The 20,090-nt window shown below is 41.5% G+C and overlaps 1 protein-coding gene across 1 annotated transcript in view; it reads left to right on the forward strand.

Annotated features, from left to right (window-relative positions):
• LOC126356304 (ATP-binding cassette sub-family G member 1) overlaps positions 1-20,090 on the forward strand; it is a 443,602-nt gene that overhangs the window by 397,585 nt on the left and 25,927 nt on the right. Inside the window, exon 8 of the mRNA XM_050007250.1 lies at positions 6,466-6,653. Coding sequence (XP_049863207.1) covers positions 6,466-6,653 — 188 coding nt within the window. The remainder of the gene's footprint in view (positions 1-6,465; positions 6,654-20,090) is intronic.

The following is a 20,090-nucleotide window of genomic DNA, read 5'->3' on the forward strand; positions in this document are numbered from 1 at the left end:
CCAGTTTATTAATATTTCTCGTTGTAATTTTGTTTTAATTCGCTTGTCTGAAGAGCGGAAAATTGTACTTCTGAGAGCCCAACCCCGCCCATAAGGACAGAGAGGGATGAAGTAACAGTATGGGGAGAAACGACCACCGCTGATTCGTCTAAGTGCTTGTTCTTAAGGTGACGTTGATGCTCGACGCAACGATCAGCAAACGTTCTTATAGACAGTCCCACGTAACTCTTGCCACACTCGCAAGGAATGCTATAAATTCCCGGCACTCTCAGTATGAGATTATCTTTAGTGGGTCGCAACATTTGTTTAATTTTTCTTGGTGGCGGGAAGACTGGTCTGAGTCTTTGCCGGTTCAGGACTCTACCTATCTTGCTCGTTGTTGCTCCGAAAAATGGAAGCCGCACTATGTATTGGCTCCTTGCCTTGTTTGAAGAGAGTCGCGTCTTGGTTTTCTCAAGAGCGCTGATCTAATGTCACAGACAGAACACCCGTTCCTTCAGAACACCGTCTTCAGATGCTTAATATCGAAACCGACATGGTCCATATCCGAAATAGTTCTAGTTCTGTATGCTAAGGTGTTCCCTGACGAAGATGATGGTGGGTATCATCGAAAGCTTGGATTTTTATTTGAATTTGGCGCGACAAGTAAACCGAAAGTTTTATGCAAGAGCTCAGCCGCAAAAACTTCATAGTCAGACAGTACAAATGTTTACTGTGAGACGTTTATAGAAGTGTGTAGCGATAACAAGAAGCACCGCGGAAAGCTTTATAACGGTACTGTTTTGATTCGTGATAAGGCCCGATGTCAGATTACGAGGGTGACTCGACAGTCCTTACAAGACTTTGGCTGGAGCTAGTGTGACCATCCTCCATACAACCCTGACCTCGACTCTAACGACTTCTATGACTTTTCGCACTTGAAGATGTTTCTTGGTGTTCAAAAATTCAATAAAGATAACGAGACCAAAGAACATGTTGGCGCATGGTTGACAACATAGTCATCAACGATCTGTAGGGAACGCATACAAACTCTTGTGCCACACTGTGATAAGTGCCTACAAAAGATGGATACTATCTAGGAAGATGGTTTTAAATTTGTAGGTTTTTTTTTCAATAAATAGTATCTTTCTGCATCGTATTGTATTGTAATGTATGTTAATCGGGGACCTAGAAACGACGGAGAGGCTCCGCCCCCGCTGCAGCCGTAGTGGTCCCCAACACCACGACGACTACCGCAGTCCACTTCACCCTTCCGCCGCCCTTCCCGAACCCAGGGTTATTGTACGGTTTTCTCTGCATCAGTACTCGTTTTGTTTTTGTTAGCAAAATGAACTTACTTTCTGGATAGTCATCGTATTATTTATTATACGAGGCAACTCAAAATTTACAAGTCTCCGAACATCACGCCCAAACAATCAGCAGTACAAACTTCTGCAGTTAGGCGCTTCTAGTTTTGTCTTTCAAATTATCAGTCTTCTGATAGCTTCTACGCTGCGTCACTATGAGCGAATCAGTGTGAACGTTGTTCGCCGATTTCCTTACACCGTGCTCTGCTGTGGCTGCGAATTTTGGAGTGACTGGCATGAAGTAACAAATTATCTACATTTAAGGTTTGTTTTAAACTGTAGCTGAAGCCCACCGCATGTCAAGGGAGGCTCTTGATGAGCAAGCATTGAGACAAGCAAGAACATCAGAGTGGCTTACGTCATTTATATACACTCCTGGAAACTGAAATAAGAACACTGTGAATTCATTGTCCCAGGAAGGGGAAATTTTATTGACACATTCCTGGGGTCAGGTACATCACATGATCACACTGACAGAACCACAGGCACATAGACACAGGCAACAGAGCATGCACAATGTCGGCACTAGTACAGTGTATATCCACCTTTCGCAGCAATGAAGGCTACTGTTCTCCCATGGAGACGATCGTAGAGATGCTGGATGTAGTCCTGTGGAACGGCTTGCCATGCCATTTCCACCTGGCGCCTCAGTTGGACCAGCGTTCATGCTGGACGTGCAGACCGCGTGAGACGACGCTTCATCCAGTCCCAAACATGCTCAATGGGGGACAGATCCGGAGATCTTGCTGGCCAGGGTAGTTGACTTACACCTTCTAGAGCACGTTGGGTGGCACGGGATACATGCGGACGTGCATTGTCCTGTTGGAACAGCAAGTTTCCTTGCCGGTCTAGGAATGGTAGAACGATGGGTTCGATGACAGTTTGGATGTACCGTGCACTATTCAGTGTCCCCTCGACGATCACCAGAGGTGTACGGCCAGTGTAGGAGATCGCTCCCCACACCATGATGCCGGGTGTTGGCCCTGTGTGCCTCGGTCGTATTCAGTCCTGATTGTGGCGCTCACCTGCTCGGCGCCAAACACGCATACGACCATCACTGGCACCAAGGCAGAAGCGACTCTCATCGCTGAAGACGACACGTCTCCATTAGTCCCTCCATTCACGCCTGTCGCGACACCACTGGAGGCGGGCTGCACGATGTTGGGGCGTGAGCGGAAGACGGCCTAACGGTGTGCGGGACCGTAGCCCAGCTTCATGGAGACGGTTGCGAATGGTCCTCGCCGATACCCCAGGAGCAACAGTGTCCCTAATTTGCTGGGAAGTGGCGGTGCGGTCCCCTACGGCACTGCGTAGGATCCTACGGTCTTGGCGTGCATCCGTGCGTCGCTGCGGTCCGGTCCCAGGTCGACGGTCACGTGCACCTTCCGCCGACCACTGGCGACAACATCGATGTACTGTGGAGACCTCACGCCCCACGTGTTGAGCAATTCGGCGGTACGTCCACCCGGCCTCCCGCATGCCCACTATACGCCCTCGCTCAAAGTCCGTCAACTGCACATACGGTTCACGTCCACGCTGTCGCGGCATGCTACCAGTGTTAAAGACTGCGATGGAGCTCCGTATGCCACGGCAAACTGGCTGACACTGACGGCGGCGGAGCACAAATGCTGCGCAGCTAGCGCGATTCGACGGCCAACACCGCGGTTCCTGGTGTGTCCGCTGTGCCGTGCGTGTGATCATTGCTTGTACAGCCCTCTCGCAGTGTCCGGCGCAAGTATGGTGGGTCTGACACACCGGTGTCAATGTGTTCTTTTTCCATTTCCAGGAGTGTATGTCCGAGAGTCTTTGGAGGATCACAAACACTCGGGCTGACAGTCGGAAAAGTGCATGAAGTGACCCAAATGAAGAGAAAGACAATCCATAATGTGTGTGTGAAATCGCTAGAATTTAGTATGGGACATACAAACCGTTCTAGCTGATGAAATGAACACGAGATGAATTACGGCGAAGTTCGGTCCTCGTATTTTGAACGCTGACCAACAGAACCATCGGCTGCAGATGTGCAGTGAATTGCAAACATCAGTTCCAGACTTCCCAGATATCCTGACCAGGGTCATAATTGCCCATGAATCATGGACGTATGGATATAACACTGATACAAAAGATAATCTTCGCAGAGGGAGACACCATCCTCCCGGCAGACCAAAAAATAAACGAGAACAGGTTTACAATTCTTACCACATACCATGAACATTCAGCCTCATTTGAACAGTCACAAAATCAGTCTTGTACTCCCATACAATTGCTTCCCACACAACACGACCCCAGGCGTTGGAGAAGTATGGACCTCAAGAATCGCTGTTCCCTGCGACCTTTCACTGTGTCACCTTTAGAGTCATTGGCCTCGATCAGCCTGCCACAAAGAGGAGCGAAACTGATTTCTAAATTCCAGAGAAGGCTCAAACCTCTGCAAGTTTCTGTTGTTTGTTGTATGGTGTCAGCAGAAACGACAGATGCCTACTTGGAATTATCCAGCTTCCAGTAATATGTTTCCGACGATTCGTGGCGACATACTGCCTATGAACTCTACCCAGATTTCGGCTTTTGCCAACCATATAATCGTTACAGCGGGTAGAAATATTTTACAACCTTCTGGGCTTCTGGAAGGGTCCGCCACACTGTCTGGAATCCATGACATCACCACTCGTTCTGCAGCCATTGCAGTACAGCCACGTCTCTGGGTGATCTCTCGGTATTATGCTACCGCCTTCCTCGTGCCAAAGATTCGACCTTGACCAAAGACAGAAATATGGTGATAAGTTGGACTTCCACGCCTTCCGGCTATGCTATGTTGTGCAGTGGCCCGGTGTGGATAACCTCCACAGTTGCAGGTTTAAATAGTGTCGTTGGGTTGTTGTCAAGAGGTTGGCTATTCGTAACACGTGAAAACAGCTTCAGTGATCAAACATTTTATTCAGACTGAAGCTACAACACTTGGGGAGCTGCTCCGCGGTGACCACGCCCCCTTTTTCACTCGGGCTGAGGACAGCACGTTGAGGACTGCTGAGGCAAGCAGGCAGCTAGAGGCCAGCTAGGACATTAGCGAATAGCGGAATGCCGATGCCCGGAGTCAGTACAGCGGCACGTGCATAGGCTGTGCTATCCACAGTGCAGCTGCATGAGGTAAGACGTGCCAGCGTCGTGGGGGCCCATTATAATTCTTGCAAAGCATGTCAGGTCTCAGAAGTGGGAGTCGCCCTTGGGGGTGGATATGTGTGGCACCAGGACATCCGCAGTGACATAGGAGGGCGAGCAGTTGCACTGCTGTAGGCTCGAATGGTTACCTTGCAGAGAAGAACGCTCTGGCCAGATGAGCCAGAAGGCGCCAAGTCCAAGAAGATGGAGTCGGATCAACGCTGAAGAAGGCCCAAACTGGCGATGGCGCATGCAAAACCACAACGCCCCATCGTCTGGCGTAGCCCTCTCCCCATGGTTGGTGCTGCCAGGATCTTCCCCCGTTGACTAATATTAGTTAGGTGTTCATTTGTTGTGGCGATGTACCACTTCTAATGGCGTACGGCATAATAAGTCCGTCCCTCGAAGTTATGGAAACCGGCGAGCCGGTCACACAATAACCCTGCCCTTTCGTTCTCTCCTCGGTATTCTGGTATTCGCCCCGGCTCTGTTCGAAAGGCGTAAACAGGACGGTTGCCACGACTCACACGACTTGTTTTGGCTCCTGCCGGCTTCTAAGGATTTTTGCAGCTACTGTTACAGAGCTGCTATTTTCATAATAGCGCCCAAAGAATAGTGGCTGCGCTATTGCTGTGATCTCCTTCTGGAAAGTTCTAGCAACGTGAGACGCACCCAATAGCCATCAAGTACTCACATCTTTCTTCATCTGTGTCTGGTTTCTTCTATATTAGGAATAAGTCCGCATAAGAATGAAATATTAATCAACATATCCGGTAGGGATGGCATATTGCAGTATGAACTTGGTAGCTTTCGGTCGAAGTATTCATGACGTAATACTTCTCCCTTCTGTCAGTATGTTGTTAAGGCTATGCTTGTATATTTTATCCAACACTTCTACGTTCGCATGCCGTGCACAAGTCTAGACCCTCTTTTTTCACGTAAACTTTGCCTTGGTAGAAGCTAAGAAAGGAAATCGTTTATGCCATTTACCTATAATCTTAAATTCAATATCTTATTTTGTTGTAGTTTAACTGTTTATTGTAAATCTGGAGCGGAAACTGCCTGGTATTCACTAAACAGTCAAAGAAAGTTTGTCAATAACACTTTCACATAGACAAGTGAACCAGATCTGTTCCCGTTGTATTGTGATTTCATACATCACATGTCCATCTCGCGAATCATCATGTGTGCACAGCGATGTATGATATCTTGGCTCAGCTATCTATTTAACATGTAGAGTGTGAACCTTACTGTTGGGTCATGAAAGACTCAGTCCCACAAATACAGGCGCACGTGCGCGCCCACACACACACACACGCCGGCCGCGGTGGTCTCGCGGTTCTAGGCGCGCAGTCCGGAACCGTGGGACTGCTACGGTCGCAGGTTCGAATCCTGCCTCGGGCATGGATGTGTGTGATGTCCTTAGGTTAGTTAGGTTTAAGTAGTTCTAAGTTCTAGGGGACTAATGACCACAGCAGTTGAGTCCCATAGTGCTCAGAGCCATTTGAACCATTTGAACCACACACACACACACACACACACACACACACACACACACACACACACACCTTCAGGTATGTAAGAATATCTAATGATATTCTTGTTGGGTCTGCAGCCAGATCATACAATCATCTAGTCACAATATTTCAGCAGTCCATTTTTTTTTTCAATTTTGAAAAATTAAATATCATGAAGAAACTGAGTCAAGCAATCACTTGAATGATATGACAAACCCAGTTTTGTACATTTATACCCAAGTAAAAAAAATCTGACATCTAGAATTACATTAGAAAAAGGAGCGCAACAGGCACTGAATGACATAAAACTGCCGAGAGCGTTATCACTGCTGGAATCAATAGTGGTGCAGGAAATACTTTGCTGGCAACCAGAAGCAGAAAAGTGCGAAAAGTAGGTAAATCAGTGATATCTTTGAATAACTTGTACTCTCTACTTTACTTTGCAGACATTTGCAACGGGAGATCGGGCAGCGACTCCTACAGCGACAGCGGATCCTCAGAGAACGACCAACAGTTGGTGACGACGTCAAGCAACAAGACGCTGCGGCCGTACGCAGCCGACTGTCCAGTTTCGACGTGGCGTCAATTTATACTCTTGTGCCAGCGGATGGCGACCCAGGCCAGAAGAAACAAGGTGAGATCTCGTGAAAGTGCCACAGCTGCTCATACACCTCTGGACGTTAAAGCTGAAACCCTAGGAAGGATAGCAGATAATGACATTTCACTGACTCTATTTGTGCTGTATAGTGAGAAGAATTCAAACTGAAGTTTTCGGTTGATTAGGGATGTAAAAGTTGCGAAATTAGGGACAATGAGCTTTCACACCTGGCAGTAACAATGACTCTAACTCAGCTGAGCATGGAGATGAACCGCACTTAGATGATGTATACAGGTTTGTCTTTCTTAGTTACATCAAATCTACACTAGTGTTCATCAACTGTAGTGGGTGGCGAGTGGTGGTGCGCCAGTCTCTTGGAAGTCATGACCACATATTTTCAGTAGATGAGAGACCTGAAAAACTTTTTGGCCAAGGCAGGTTGGGACAGTGAAAGTAACTCGTGGTCTCGCGATATCTTGTTGAAAGATAACGTCATGGAGTCCTAGAAATTAGGGCTCAGCCACTGGCGTTAAGAAGTCAGGAAAGTAACTCCTGCAGTCTAAATTAGCGGCTATGCGAACCTAAGGTGACTGTGTTGGTGTACCTAACGGCATCCATACACCATCAGACTGGAGCTTGACCCATATGGCACTAACGAATGCAATCTTGAATGTTCTTTCTCCTTGGAATCTTCAGACCTGTATTTTTTGAGTCACCAATCTTCTGATTGATGTGATGCGGCCCACCATGAATTCCTCTCCTGTGCCAACCACTTCATCTTAGAGTAGCACTTGCAACCTACGTCCTCAGTTATTTGCTGGATATGTTACAATCTCTGTCTTCCTCTACAACTTTTACCCTCTACAGCTCCCTCTAGTATCGGAAGGTATTCCTGATTCTTAACAGATGTCCTACCATCTTATCCCTTCTTCTTGTGAATGTTTTCCTTCTAAATCTTTCCTCGCCAATTCTATGGAGGACCTCCTCCTTCCTTACCGAATAAGCTCAGCTGATTTTCAACATTCTTCTGTAGCATCACATCTCGAATGCTTCGATTCTCTTATTTTCCGATTTTCTCACAGTCCATGTTTCACTATGATGCAATGCTGTGGTCCAAACTTACATTCTCAGAAATTTCTTCCTCATATCAAGACCTATGCTTGATACTAGCATAATTATGTTGGCCAAGGATGCCTTTTTTGTCATGCTAATCTGCTTTAGATGTCCTCTTTTTTCCGTCCGTTAAGAGTTATTTTGTATAATCCTCCAACGAAATTTGACACGATATCTCACAGAACAACAAAGCTTTTAATCAATTGCAAGCGGAATAACTGCTTGCATAAGATACAGAGGTGAACTAATGCGTTATTGACTTGTTCCATTTGTGAAACTCTTGCTCTTGAAGAAATCATCCATTTTTTCTGAAATTGTAAACAAGGATCTACACGAGTATATCGCATCTATCGATTTCCGTCCGATTCGGACAATTCCTCATGGTGTATTTTTGTCCTTTTTTTCTTAGACTTTATTATTTTTGAGCTACATGAATTTACACGTAGGCAAATTGTTTGAGCAAATGCTCGTAGCAGGAAAACGTGATGCCAAAACCATAAAACCTGAACTATGGAGAAATTGGCGAATGTAATTTGGCTGTTTGATATAGTTTCCGATTTCTTGCCGAATTTACGCCCAGGTGTGAAACATGGTGATGGCTCAGTGACGATTTGGGCAGCCATATTGTGGTTTGCCGGCCGTTGGTGGCCGAGCGGTTCTAGGCGCTTCAGTCTGGAACCGCGCGACCGCTACGGTCGCAGGTTCGAAGTCTGCCTCGGGCATGGATGTGTGTGATGTCCTTAGGTTAGCTAGGTTTAAGTAGTTCTAAGTTGTAGGGGACTGATGACCTAAGATGTTAAGTCCCATAGTGCTCGGAGCCATTTGAATATTGTGGTTTTCGATGGGCCCATGTTTGCTCTGCAAGGACATATTACTGCCAAGGATTATGTGATCATTTTGGCTGATCAGGTCAGTTCCATGGTAAAATGCATGTTCCGCAGTGGTGATTTGGTTTTCCAAGACGGCAGAGCCCCTGTCCACGCAGTTCGCATCGTCCAGGTCTGGTTTTGTGAGCACGAGGGTGTATTTTAGCATATTCCCTGACCATCACAGCCCCATATCTCAGTGTTAATGAGCATTTGTTGTATACTTTGGAGAGAAGGCTGTGAGATCACTACCCACTTTCATCATCATTAACTGCACTTGCCGCTACTTTGCAGGAAAAGTGGTACAAGATTACCTCGAAAAACACAAAGGGCCATTATTTATCCATTCCGAGACGACAGGAAGCTGTTTTCAATGCTAACGGGTTTCCTACTCTCTATTAGGCACTGTAATGTGTTGTGTTTTGGAGCTTCCACATTTTCGTCCAACCTCTGTACCATACCTAGTTAATAAATCTACACTTCCAAGTATACTCTGCAACCCACGTGATGTGGCAGAGGTTACTTCCGCTATCATTATCAATTCCCCCATTTCCCTTCTCATTTTCGAATAGGTGTGGGAAGAGCTATTCTTTATAAACCTCTGCAAAAGCTCTAATTTCTTTGATCTTCATGTCGTGGTCTATTGCGAGACATGTGTGAGAGGAAGTATATGTTGTTCAGTTCTTCTTGCAACGGAAGCTCTCGGAATTTCACTAACAATCCTCTCCCTGATACGCAGAGCCTTTCCTGTAGCGTCTGAAACTGGAGTTTGTTAAGCATCTCGTTTTCTGGATGAGAAACACTGTTTCGTCGGTGAGGGCGCCCATGATTTCTCTGAAACCTTGCTGTAATATGAGGGTAGTGCTTGATGATAGTTGTGACCTGTTTTGTGGATACGCATATTTTGAAAATTGCAAGTAAGGATAAGAGATCTCCATAGGCATTTAAATGTTTACACTGCATTTGAATATCCAGTACATAATGATGAGGCTATCGGCAACATGAAGTTGATTTGAACGTCACAGTACTATTGGAACTGAAATCATCTTCCTGTTATCCATTACATGGACTGATACCCATATACTACGAAAGAGTCCTAACCATGATGAAAATTGGTATTTTTCAAAGCTGTAGAGCACTGCACTGTCAAGTGCCAAAAGCCAAGCAAACGCGGCACGAACCCAGTGCTTTCGTAGTGGCACCCTCAAACTTATACATATAGACACTTAAAAGATTATATTAAATGGTCTGTGTCGATATGTCTGACCCCATTAACATTTCGTAATTTCATCCAAGACAGATGAATATACTGCTTGTTAACAAAAATAAAGCAACGTGTTGGAATCATCAGCTGCGGCGACGGCAAACACAACCATTACACAAATAACGATATAAACTGAAGACTGATATGCTCATGACATTGAGAAAGAATGGAAAGAGAAAGTTAATTTTAAACGCCGCTTGTAATAGTAGTCAGTCCTCCTTAATATCCAGGCAGGGAAACAGAAACATATTTGTCACGATGTTGAGATGATATTTCAATCAGAGCTATAATTAATAGTTACTCTTCCGAGAAAGGTCACTAACACTGTGTTGACCAATGACGTTACCCTGTATGCATATAATAGGGGAGACCTCAACCCAACAAATAGAGCACGTAATGTTTATTGCGATGGAATCATGTGCAGTCTAAGTAATATGTGATAAGGCATTATATTAGTGACATATAGAGCCAGAACTAGTTCGTCGTTGCCAAGCAATACTGTCTTTCTTACAACTCATTCATCACGCCACTACAAAAATTATGCACAATGCTAGTGGTCCTCTCCAGTGGGTACAAGCATCGTTAAAATACAGTACAACATAACTAAAGTGTTTCTGATAGTCTGACTTGTCACCAAACCGAATGTCGTGGTTTTTTATGATGATCATCATGATTTTAGGTGAAGGGTGCTCGTGGTCATCAACGCCCCGACAAAATTTCTGCATGCCAATCTCATCGGTGGAGACGAAAGTTGTCCCCACATTCGAGCAATTTATAATGAATTAAGGTCTGCCTCCGTTCCCCATCAATTTAGGGATGATGCCTGACAGCTCACAAAATTTCACAACTCTTGTAACACTGGAATCAGCAATGGTGAGGATGGTGGGAGGATCTCCATCGAGACTGACGGGTGCCTGATATCAGTATATAGTGATAAACATGTTGCCAAAATATGCTGAACCGAAAGTGGCACACCACAAACCTCAAAAAGTAGTGGATCCTCCTGCCAGAGAAGGAAGCCATGTGTTAAAGAGCTACGTCCAATGCTCAGCCTGGTAGGCAGAAACTCCTCCCAGCAGTGAAGGCGACGTGAAGTCTGGCATGCCTGTGTTGTTGAGTTGAACGACTGCAGTTTGTTTTCTGTTACCAGCAACCATTCAGTCTCCCACTGACACATGATGCTTCTGTCAGAAAATAAGATGACGGGTTCCAGTAGTACGGGACATTGACAGACAACACCATCCCAACTGCTTTGTCAGCCATGTATCCCTGTATCCCAATGTGACCAGGTACCCAGCAAACAATCACCTCCTTGCCACGGTGTTGGAGCCGCTGTAGGGAGATGAGCTGAATCAACTGGTCTACTGGACACATTTCGTGAAGTGCTTATAGTGCACTAAACAAGTCGGGACAAGCAAGAAAAATTCTACGGTGATGTCTGTGAATCCTCTTTTTTTCTCTTTTCCTCTTTTTTCCAAAAAAAATAATTTTCACTGTACATAAAGCGCTAGTACATAATGCTGTACGAACGAAAATAAAGTAATTCAGTTTCCCAGTTTTTTGCTTGAAATATAATATATTGTGTATAAAATTATATGAAATTTTTCAGATAAACTGTTCAAATAATACTGACCTGTCCAAAATTCGAAAATTAGTTCTGGCATCAACTACTTCTGTAGAGGAAAAGTAATATTAGAGGAGGATGTCCGTTTACAATATCCCCCTCACAAAATTTGGAAATAATCTGTTCACAAAATTTTGTGACCTAATGTAAGGTTTGCCAAATGATGTACAAAATGATGCCAAAAGATAGAATACAGATGTATGGAAATAACATATTCCAGAAAACGTAAAAAAATATCTGCTATACAAGCCATAGTTTACACATATATCAGGGCATGGCATTCAGATTTTGAGATCTGTGGAACATTCTGTCACAAGACAAATGATACAAAGTCAAAACTGCAACATTACAACATTGAACTATAGAAAAAAGTGCGAAGATAATGTAAATTACTAGAATTACAAACTGCAAGTTTACATCTACAAAGTCACACCTTCAAAATCTTCAAAAGAAACGAGAAAAAATTCACAGCCTAAGTGTACAACGAGTGAGCTGACTCGCAAAACTCACAACGATGGGTACAGACCAGAAGAATATACTCAATCATAAATAGGAATATAACACAGGATCAATCAGCCATATAAACCAGAGTATTTAACAATATGTTGACTCATGAAAGGAGAAAATAATGAAAAAATATTAGGGCCTAAGCTTAAAATGTGGGGACCGACCCATGAAACCAAACCACACCAACAAAATGTTTCGACACAACAAAATGAATAAAGTTCACAATCTTATAGCAATAAGTTCTATCACATGTAAAGAGTAATTATATGAAGTATCTAGCCTCAATCAACAGTTACATGATCTCCTTGAGTACACACACACACACACACACACACACACACACACACACACACACACACGGAGTCCCCACGATCAGGGGTACACAAAATATAGTTAAGCATGATTTTGCCCACAATTCAGGATCCAATGAGATACAATGTTGCAGTACTCAGGATAAATACAGGTAATCAGTGTCATAAATAGCTTTGAATGATGACATAATCAAGTAACTTGAGAACTTGAGGACCAAAATCAGTGTATGAAATCAGAAATGTATACATCTTTTTATACTGTCTATATCCATAAATTTCTTCCACACTATTTGCTAATTGTTCATACAAACTAACCTATGTACACAGAAGCCTACAAGATTCATGTACTATTGAAAAAAAATACCTGCTGATTTAAAGTTAGACAATGTATTGGGAAGTTAATCCCCCTACTTGAAAAAACGTGTGTTGAATAACACTGTCCACACCTGTGATGATTTTTCTAAACAAATAGTTCCATGAATTCTGCACATAGGATAATTTCTTGGCCAACAATTTAAAAATCTCAGTCCCAACACTGACATAGTTGACAGATGTTTAAGTACATTACCCAGCACCTTTGATCTGTAGTAAGTTGACTGGACCAGCAAGGATACAGCCATACAGCAGTGTAGGAGTGGATCCACCCTCATCTTTCAGTTTCCTCCCTCAATTTTTATCACACAGCTCAATGAATTTGCAAACATAGTGTATATGTTCTTCCACATTACAGATCATTATACATTCACATTCAAAGGACTTGTCTTCTGTAGTAAAAGTTAACAGTACTTGAGATTGTACCAATTTGCTTTGCTTACCTGTAGCTCCCTTCTTCTAGTCAAGTTGTGCCACAAACTTCTTTTCTCCCCAATCGTATTCGATATCTCCTCATTAGTTATGTGATCTACCTATCTAATCTTCAGCACTCTTCTGTAGCACCACATTTTGAAAGCTTCTATTCTCTTATTGTCCAAAATATTTATCATCCATGTTTCACTTCCATACATGGCTACACTCCATACAAATACTTTCAGAAATGACTTCCTGACACCTAAATCTATACTCGATGTTAACAAATTTCTCTTCTTCAGTAATACTTTCCTTGCCATTGCCAGTCTAGATTTTATATCCTCTCTACTTCGACCATCATCACTTATTTTGCTCCCCAAATAGCAAAACTCCTTTACTACTTTAAGTGTCTCATTTCCTAATCTAATTTCCTCAGCATCACCCAACTTAATTCGACTACATTCCATTATCCACGTTTTGCTTTTGTTGATGTTCATCTTATATCCTCCTTTCAAGACACTATCTATTCCGTTCAACTGCTCTTCCAAGTCCTTTGCTGTCTCTGACAGAATTACAATGTCATCGGCGAACCTCAACATTTTTATTTCTTCTCCATGGATTTTAATACCTACTCCAAATTTTTCTTTTGTTTCCTTCACTGCTTGCTCAATATACAGATTGAATAACATCGGGAAGAGGCTACAACCCTGTCTCACTCCCTTCCCAACCACTGAATCCCTTTCATGCCCCTCAACTCTTATAACTGCCATTTGGTTTCTGCACAAATTGTAAATAGCCTTTCATTCCCTGTATTTAACCCCTGCCACCTTCAGAATTTGAAAGAGAGTATTCCAGTCAACATTGTCAAAAGCTTTCTCTACGTCTACAAATGCTAGAAATGTAGATTTGCCTTTCCTTAATCTAGCTTCCAAGATAAGTTGTAGGGTCAATATTGCCTCACGTGTTCCAATATTTCTACAGAATCCAAACTGATCTTCCCCGAGGTCGGCTTCTACTAATTTTTCCATTTGTCTGTAAAGAATTCGCATTAGTATTTTACATCCATGACTTATTAAACTGATAGTTCGATAATTTTCACATCTGTCAACACCTGCTTTCCTTGGGATTGGAATTATTATATTCTTCTTGAAGTCTGAGGGTAATGCGCCTGTCTTACACATCTTGCTCACCAGATGGTAGAGTTTTGTCAGGACTGGCTTTCCCAAGGCTGTCAGTAGTTCTAATGGAGTGTTATCTACTCCTGGGGCCTTGTTTTGACTCAGGTCTTTCAGTGCTCTGTCAAACTCTTCATGCAGTCTCCTATCTCCCATTTCATCTTCATCTACATCCTCTTCCATTTCCATAATATTGTCCTCAAATACATCGCCCTTGTATAGACCCTCTATATACTCCTTCCACCTTTCTGCTTTCCCTTCTTTGCTTAGAACTGGGTTTCCATCTGAGCTCTTGATGTTCATACAAGTGGTTCTCTTTTCTCCAAAGGTCTCTTTAATTTTTCTGTAGGCAGTATCTATCTTACCCCTAGTGAGATAAGCCTCTACATCCTTACATTTGTCCTCTAGCCATCCCTGCTTAGCCATTTTGCACTTCCTGTCGATCTCATTTTTGAGTCATTTGTATTCCTTTTTGCCTTCTTCATTTACTGTATTTTTATACTTTCTCCTTTCATCAATTAAATTCAATATTTCTTCTGTTACCCAAGGATTTCTACTAGCCCTCATCTTTTTACCTACTTGATCCTCTGATGCCTTCACTACTTCATCTCTCAAAGCTACCCATTCTTCTTCTACTGTATTTCTTTCTCCCATTCACGTCAATTGTTCACTGAAACACTGTACAACCTTTGGCTTAGTCAGTTTATCCAGGTCCCATCTCCTTAAATTCCCACCTTTTTGCAGTTTCTTCAGTTTCAGTCAACAGTTCATAACCAATAGATTGTGGTCAGAGTCCACATCTGCCCCTGGAAATGTCTTACAATTTAAAACTGGTTCTTAAATCTCTGTCTTACCATTATATAATCTATCTGAAACCTTCTAGTATCTCCAGCGTTCTTCCATGCATACAACCTTCTATCATGATCCTTAACCAAGTGTTAGCTATGATTAAGTTGTGCTCTGTGCAAAATTCTACCAGGCGGCTTCCTCTTTCATTTCTTACCACCAATCCATATTCACCTACTACGTTTTCTTCTCTCCCTTTTCCTACAAACGAATTCCAGTCACCCATGACTATTAAATTTTTGTCTCAATTCACTATCCGAATAATTTCTTTTATTTCATCATACATTTCTTCAATTTCTTTGTCATTTGGAGAGCTAGTTGGCATATAAACTTCTACTACTGTAGTAGGTGTGGGCTTCGTGTCTATCTTGGCCACAACAAATCTTTACACCTACAATGGGCATTTCCAAAATTCTTACTGTACTTGATCTTGTCTCTTAACTGTTCAGATATACCACAAATTGGGTTACTTGTACCAATCAAACAATTACCTTCCCACGAATCAATCTTAATGTAACGACAACCAGAATCTGCATCATCTTCTCTGTTTTTAGCAATTTGATGCAAAAGATCACTTTCATTTTCATCAAATGCTACATCCACACTGTCTTCACTGGGTTTTATCAACTTTACTGGTATCTTAACATTACTTTGGTTACTCATCTTTTCAGGTAAAGATTGGACACAATGAATGGATTCTACGGCACAACTGACATCACTTGCCACAGAAGGAACACAAAACACGTTACTGTCAAAATTACTCTAACTGCTTAGATCTTCTTTCACTCCATTCCACCAATTTGGATACAAATTCTGACAAACCATAGCTAACTTATTCCAAAATGCACATTTATCTATGTTATCATCAACCTGTTCCCAAACAAACTTCAATAAGTTTTCACCTTTATTCTCTAGGCTCACAGATAACTCACATTTACTGTTTTGTTTATTACTCTGCATGACATTAATGAAAAGCTGTTTTAAATGGTCTGGCATTCCATGACTCTCACTTACAATATCATATATATCACTTGCCTACATCATTCATGTCATTGTTCTTAAATTCCACAAATACCTGATACTCCTCATCATATTCCTCCAAAATTACCTCATCAACAACATCACTAACAATACAAGTTTCATCTCCATCAAAGTTACTTACCTCACCTACATTCACTTGCAATAAGTCTCAGACTTACCAACCTCAGTTATTTCACAGCTCTCATTCACATCTACATCAAAAATATCACCTGGTTCAGATCCAATACAGTCATCACCTGATTTACATACACCAATAACACTGTTTCCTGAAGAAATCATTAGTACATACTACATCAAAATTCTCGCTACTCTCACATTCTGGTTTGTGATGAGCAAGTACATCACCATAATTAAATATAATATCCCAAAACTTTTGATGGAAACATAAATGAGAAATCTGCTCAATTTCAAATACATATGCCATATCATGAACACTGTTATTAATGTCTAATCAGAAGTGCAACTTAGGGGTCCTGTGTTTCTTGTATTTCCTCACCCCAAAATTGTGGATCTTCACTGATGCAAACTGCCATTTTCTGAGTAGCTACTTCCATGATTGTTTCTTCTATTACAATGTCCATGGTTATCCCCATTATTCCTATCTTACTGATGTTCAAAATTTCTCTCTCTATTGACACTTTGATCCTGATTGAAGTTACCATTATCTCTGTTTCTATGATTACTCCTGTTGTGATTTCTATCATTCCAATTATTATGGTACCATACACACTTCTTTTTACTGCCCTATCCAGCCTGAAAACATTTCTTAAAAATTGATCTAGACATTTGTCAGGTCTGTGTACTAAATTCCACTGCAACCTTTCTGGTAATCTCATTTTAAGTGCATTAATCAAGGTCAGCATATATGTGACTACACTGCTATTTGCAATAAAGTGGCTGGCAGAGGGTTCAATGAACCACCTCCAAGCTGTCTCTCTACTGTTCCACTCTCGAACGGTGCGCAGGAAAAATGATCACTTAAATTATTCTCTGCGAGCCCAGATTTCTCTTATTTTATTGTGATGATTCTATGTAGGTGGGTGCCAACAGAATGTTCTACAATCAGAGGAGAAAACTGGAGATTGAAATTTCATGAGAAGATCCTGTCGCAACAAAAAACACCTTTGTTTTAATGATTGCCACTCCAATTCACATATCATGTATGTGGTACTATCTCCCCTATTTTGCAATAGCACAAAACAAGCCATCCTTCTTTGAACTTTTTTGATGTCATCCACCTGATGTGGATCTCACGCTGCACAGCAATACTCCAGAATAGGGGGGACAAGCATGGCATAAGCAATCTCTTTAGTAGACCTGTTGCAACTTCTAAGTGTTCTGCCAATGATTTGCTGGCTTTAGTTTGCTCTACCCACAATATTATGTATGTGATTGTTCTAATTTAGGTTATTTGTAATTGTAATCCCTCAGTATTTAGTTGAATTTACAGCTTTAAAATCTCTGTGACTTATCGCATAATCGAAATTTCATCATTTCGTCAAGTGGTTTGTGAATGTGTGTTAAATTTTGAAGCTGGTTCTTACAAAACTCTTTCAAAGTATTCCTCTAATCAGGACCATTCAAAACTTCCCTTTTGGTCCTCCCGTGTTCCGGTTCTAACCAAAATTTATTTAAAAACTTTTCTCAAAACTTTGATATTTTTCCCACTGACTTAAATTACCCATGATAGAGCTTTGCCTTCAATAAATCTTTTAGCAAATTTAGTTTTTTGGTTGCCATTCATGCCTGACACAAAACTATGTCTACAGTGGTGCAAAAAATCCGCTGAACATAAATTGTCTGATGGAGAACTTTTGATAGAAGTGTTGGACCATGTAATACCATTGTTTGCAGACACATTTTTGAGAATGCAATTTTCTTGAACTGCTGAATTTTTTTATCTAAACCAATTACATTAGTTTGCATACTGTTCTCAACTTTTAAAATTTTTTGGTTTAAACTGGTGATGTTTTGTTACATTTTTGTGCTATGGCCTTCTGCTCAACTTCGACATCATCAACATTCTTCAATTCTCTCACTGCCTCAGCTATCAACTCATTTTCCAAAACAATAAATCTATTTTCTAAAACATCAGCTTTTTCATTCACACTTTTTAACCCCACTGACAACCCACTTTTTAGCTCTGAAACTTGATTACTAAGATGGTCTACTTCATCTTACACTTTGTCTCATTTACTATTGTTATCTGTCTTCATTTCCACTATTTTTGCAAAAATTAACTGCAAAATATCAGTTTTTCCTGTTTCTTTGCTGACTACAATTTCACTCAGCTCAGAAAAGTCCTGACTACATCCTACAGCTTTCGCTTCTGCCTCACTCCTACCCTTGTCCCTATTCATTTTGTTAACAAGCACATGAGTCCACAAACAAATTAACTTCACAAATAGTTTGAACTTATCTTTCCTTTCTTATGTCCCTACTTGTAGTTGCAAAGTTGTCTTTCATTCTATCCAGTCCATCATTGTTGGTAGTACATCATCACTGGTGATATGATTTGCTTGTTGGGCAGCCCTCTGTCTTCTGTCTTTGTGTCATTGGAAATTCAGTCATACATAAATTGTAAATGCAATAAAGTACTTTTCTTTCCTGCAACAGACAAAACTTTACTATTAGTGAAACGATCCTGGACAATGCCACCATTTGTAATCTACCTCCTCCCCCCCCCCCCCCCTTTGTTGTTGTCTCTACTGTTTTTGATGATAAAGTCTTTTTAAAAAATATGAGAGGAGTAAGATTAACTATAAAATTTTTACTTATCTTCTTTTCTCATAGTTGGCTCCAGTTCTTCATGTCTAGATGTCTGATTCTTGAAGCTGAAATTTTCACATTTTAGGTTCTCATGTCCCAGCAGACGTAAATAAATTTGATGAATGCCTGTGCAGATTTTTTTATGTTTATTTGATTCACGTTTTACTATATCACACTGTGTTTTGAATTTTCACATTAAGAAAGCTGAAATTATGTTGTTCTTCTAAAATACAAAAACACATCTGATCACATCAGAGGCATGCGCACTACTACTTCCTCACTCTGCGGTAATATCAAAATTTTCTTGACAAATTAATTTCTGTTAATTTAGAAATGGAACCAGAAATAAACATTACGAACAGTGCCAGATTTCTAATTGGCAACAGAAATTTTAAGTGTGCCAAATGTTCTGCAATTTCAAATAGAAATTTTAAGTGTGCCAAATGTTTTGCAATTTCAAATGTTTCTAAAAAAATAATTTTAACTGTATGTACAGAGCTAGTACAAGTTGATTGTAACAACAAAATTAAAGTAATTCAATTTCATAGTTTTTAACTTGAAATATAATATATTATGTATACAATTATATAAAATTTTTAAGATAAACAGTTCAGATAATACTGATCTGTCCAAAATTCGAAAATTAGTTCCAGTTTTGACTCCTGTTGAGGAAAAGTAGAAAGGGTGTCTCTTTAAAGAGGTCACTGAATCTTTCTTCAACTGATAACGTTTGGAGCATCATGGCAATGCCCTCCAACCAGTTCTGGATTTTGATGATCTAACACACCAGGTGGATAAAATTTGGTATAGCAGCTCAGCATCACTGACAAGCAGGGCACCCATAGCTGATGGAAATTACTGTATGATTTTCCAGGCCATATCCATACCATAGATACAGAAATCTCAGTTCCAGCAGCCCAACGGCCTTATAAGCCAGAGCAGCCATGCCAAGCAGTGCTTATACAGTGATTGACATCAAAAATTCCTACAAGTTATTTGTTTTTCCCAGGTTAGTAAATGCCTCCTTCACTTCATCATAGACTATGTTGAGGTACGTAAGTTGTGAGGTGTCAAGCTGTTGGCACAGACTGCCATCATGTGGATGGACTTAGGGTGTTCCTCTTGGCATTCAGAAAGTACCTCAGGTTCTCCATATTAACAAACATACACC

Source organism: Schistocerca gregaria, chromosome 3 (assembly GCF_023897955.1).
Source record: "Schistocerca gregaria isolate iqSchGreg1 chromosome 3, iqSchGreg1.2, whole genome shotgun sequence".
NCBI classification, from domain to species: Eukaryota; Metazoa; Arthropoda; class Insecta; order Orthoptera; family Acrididae; genus Schistocerca; species Schistocerca gregaria.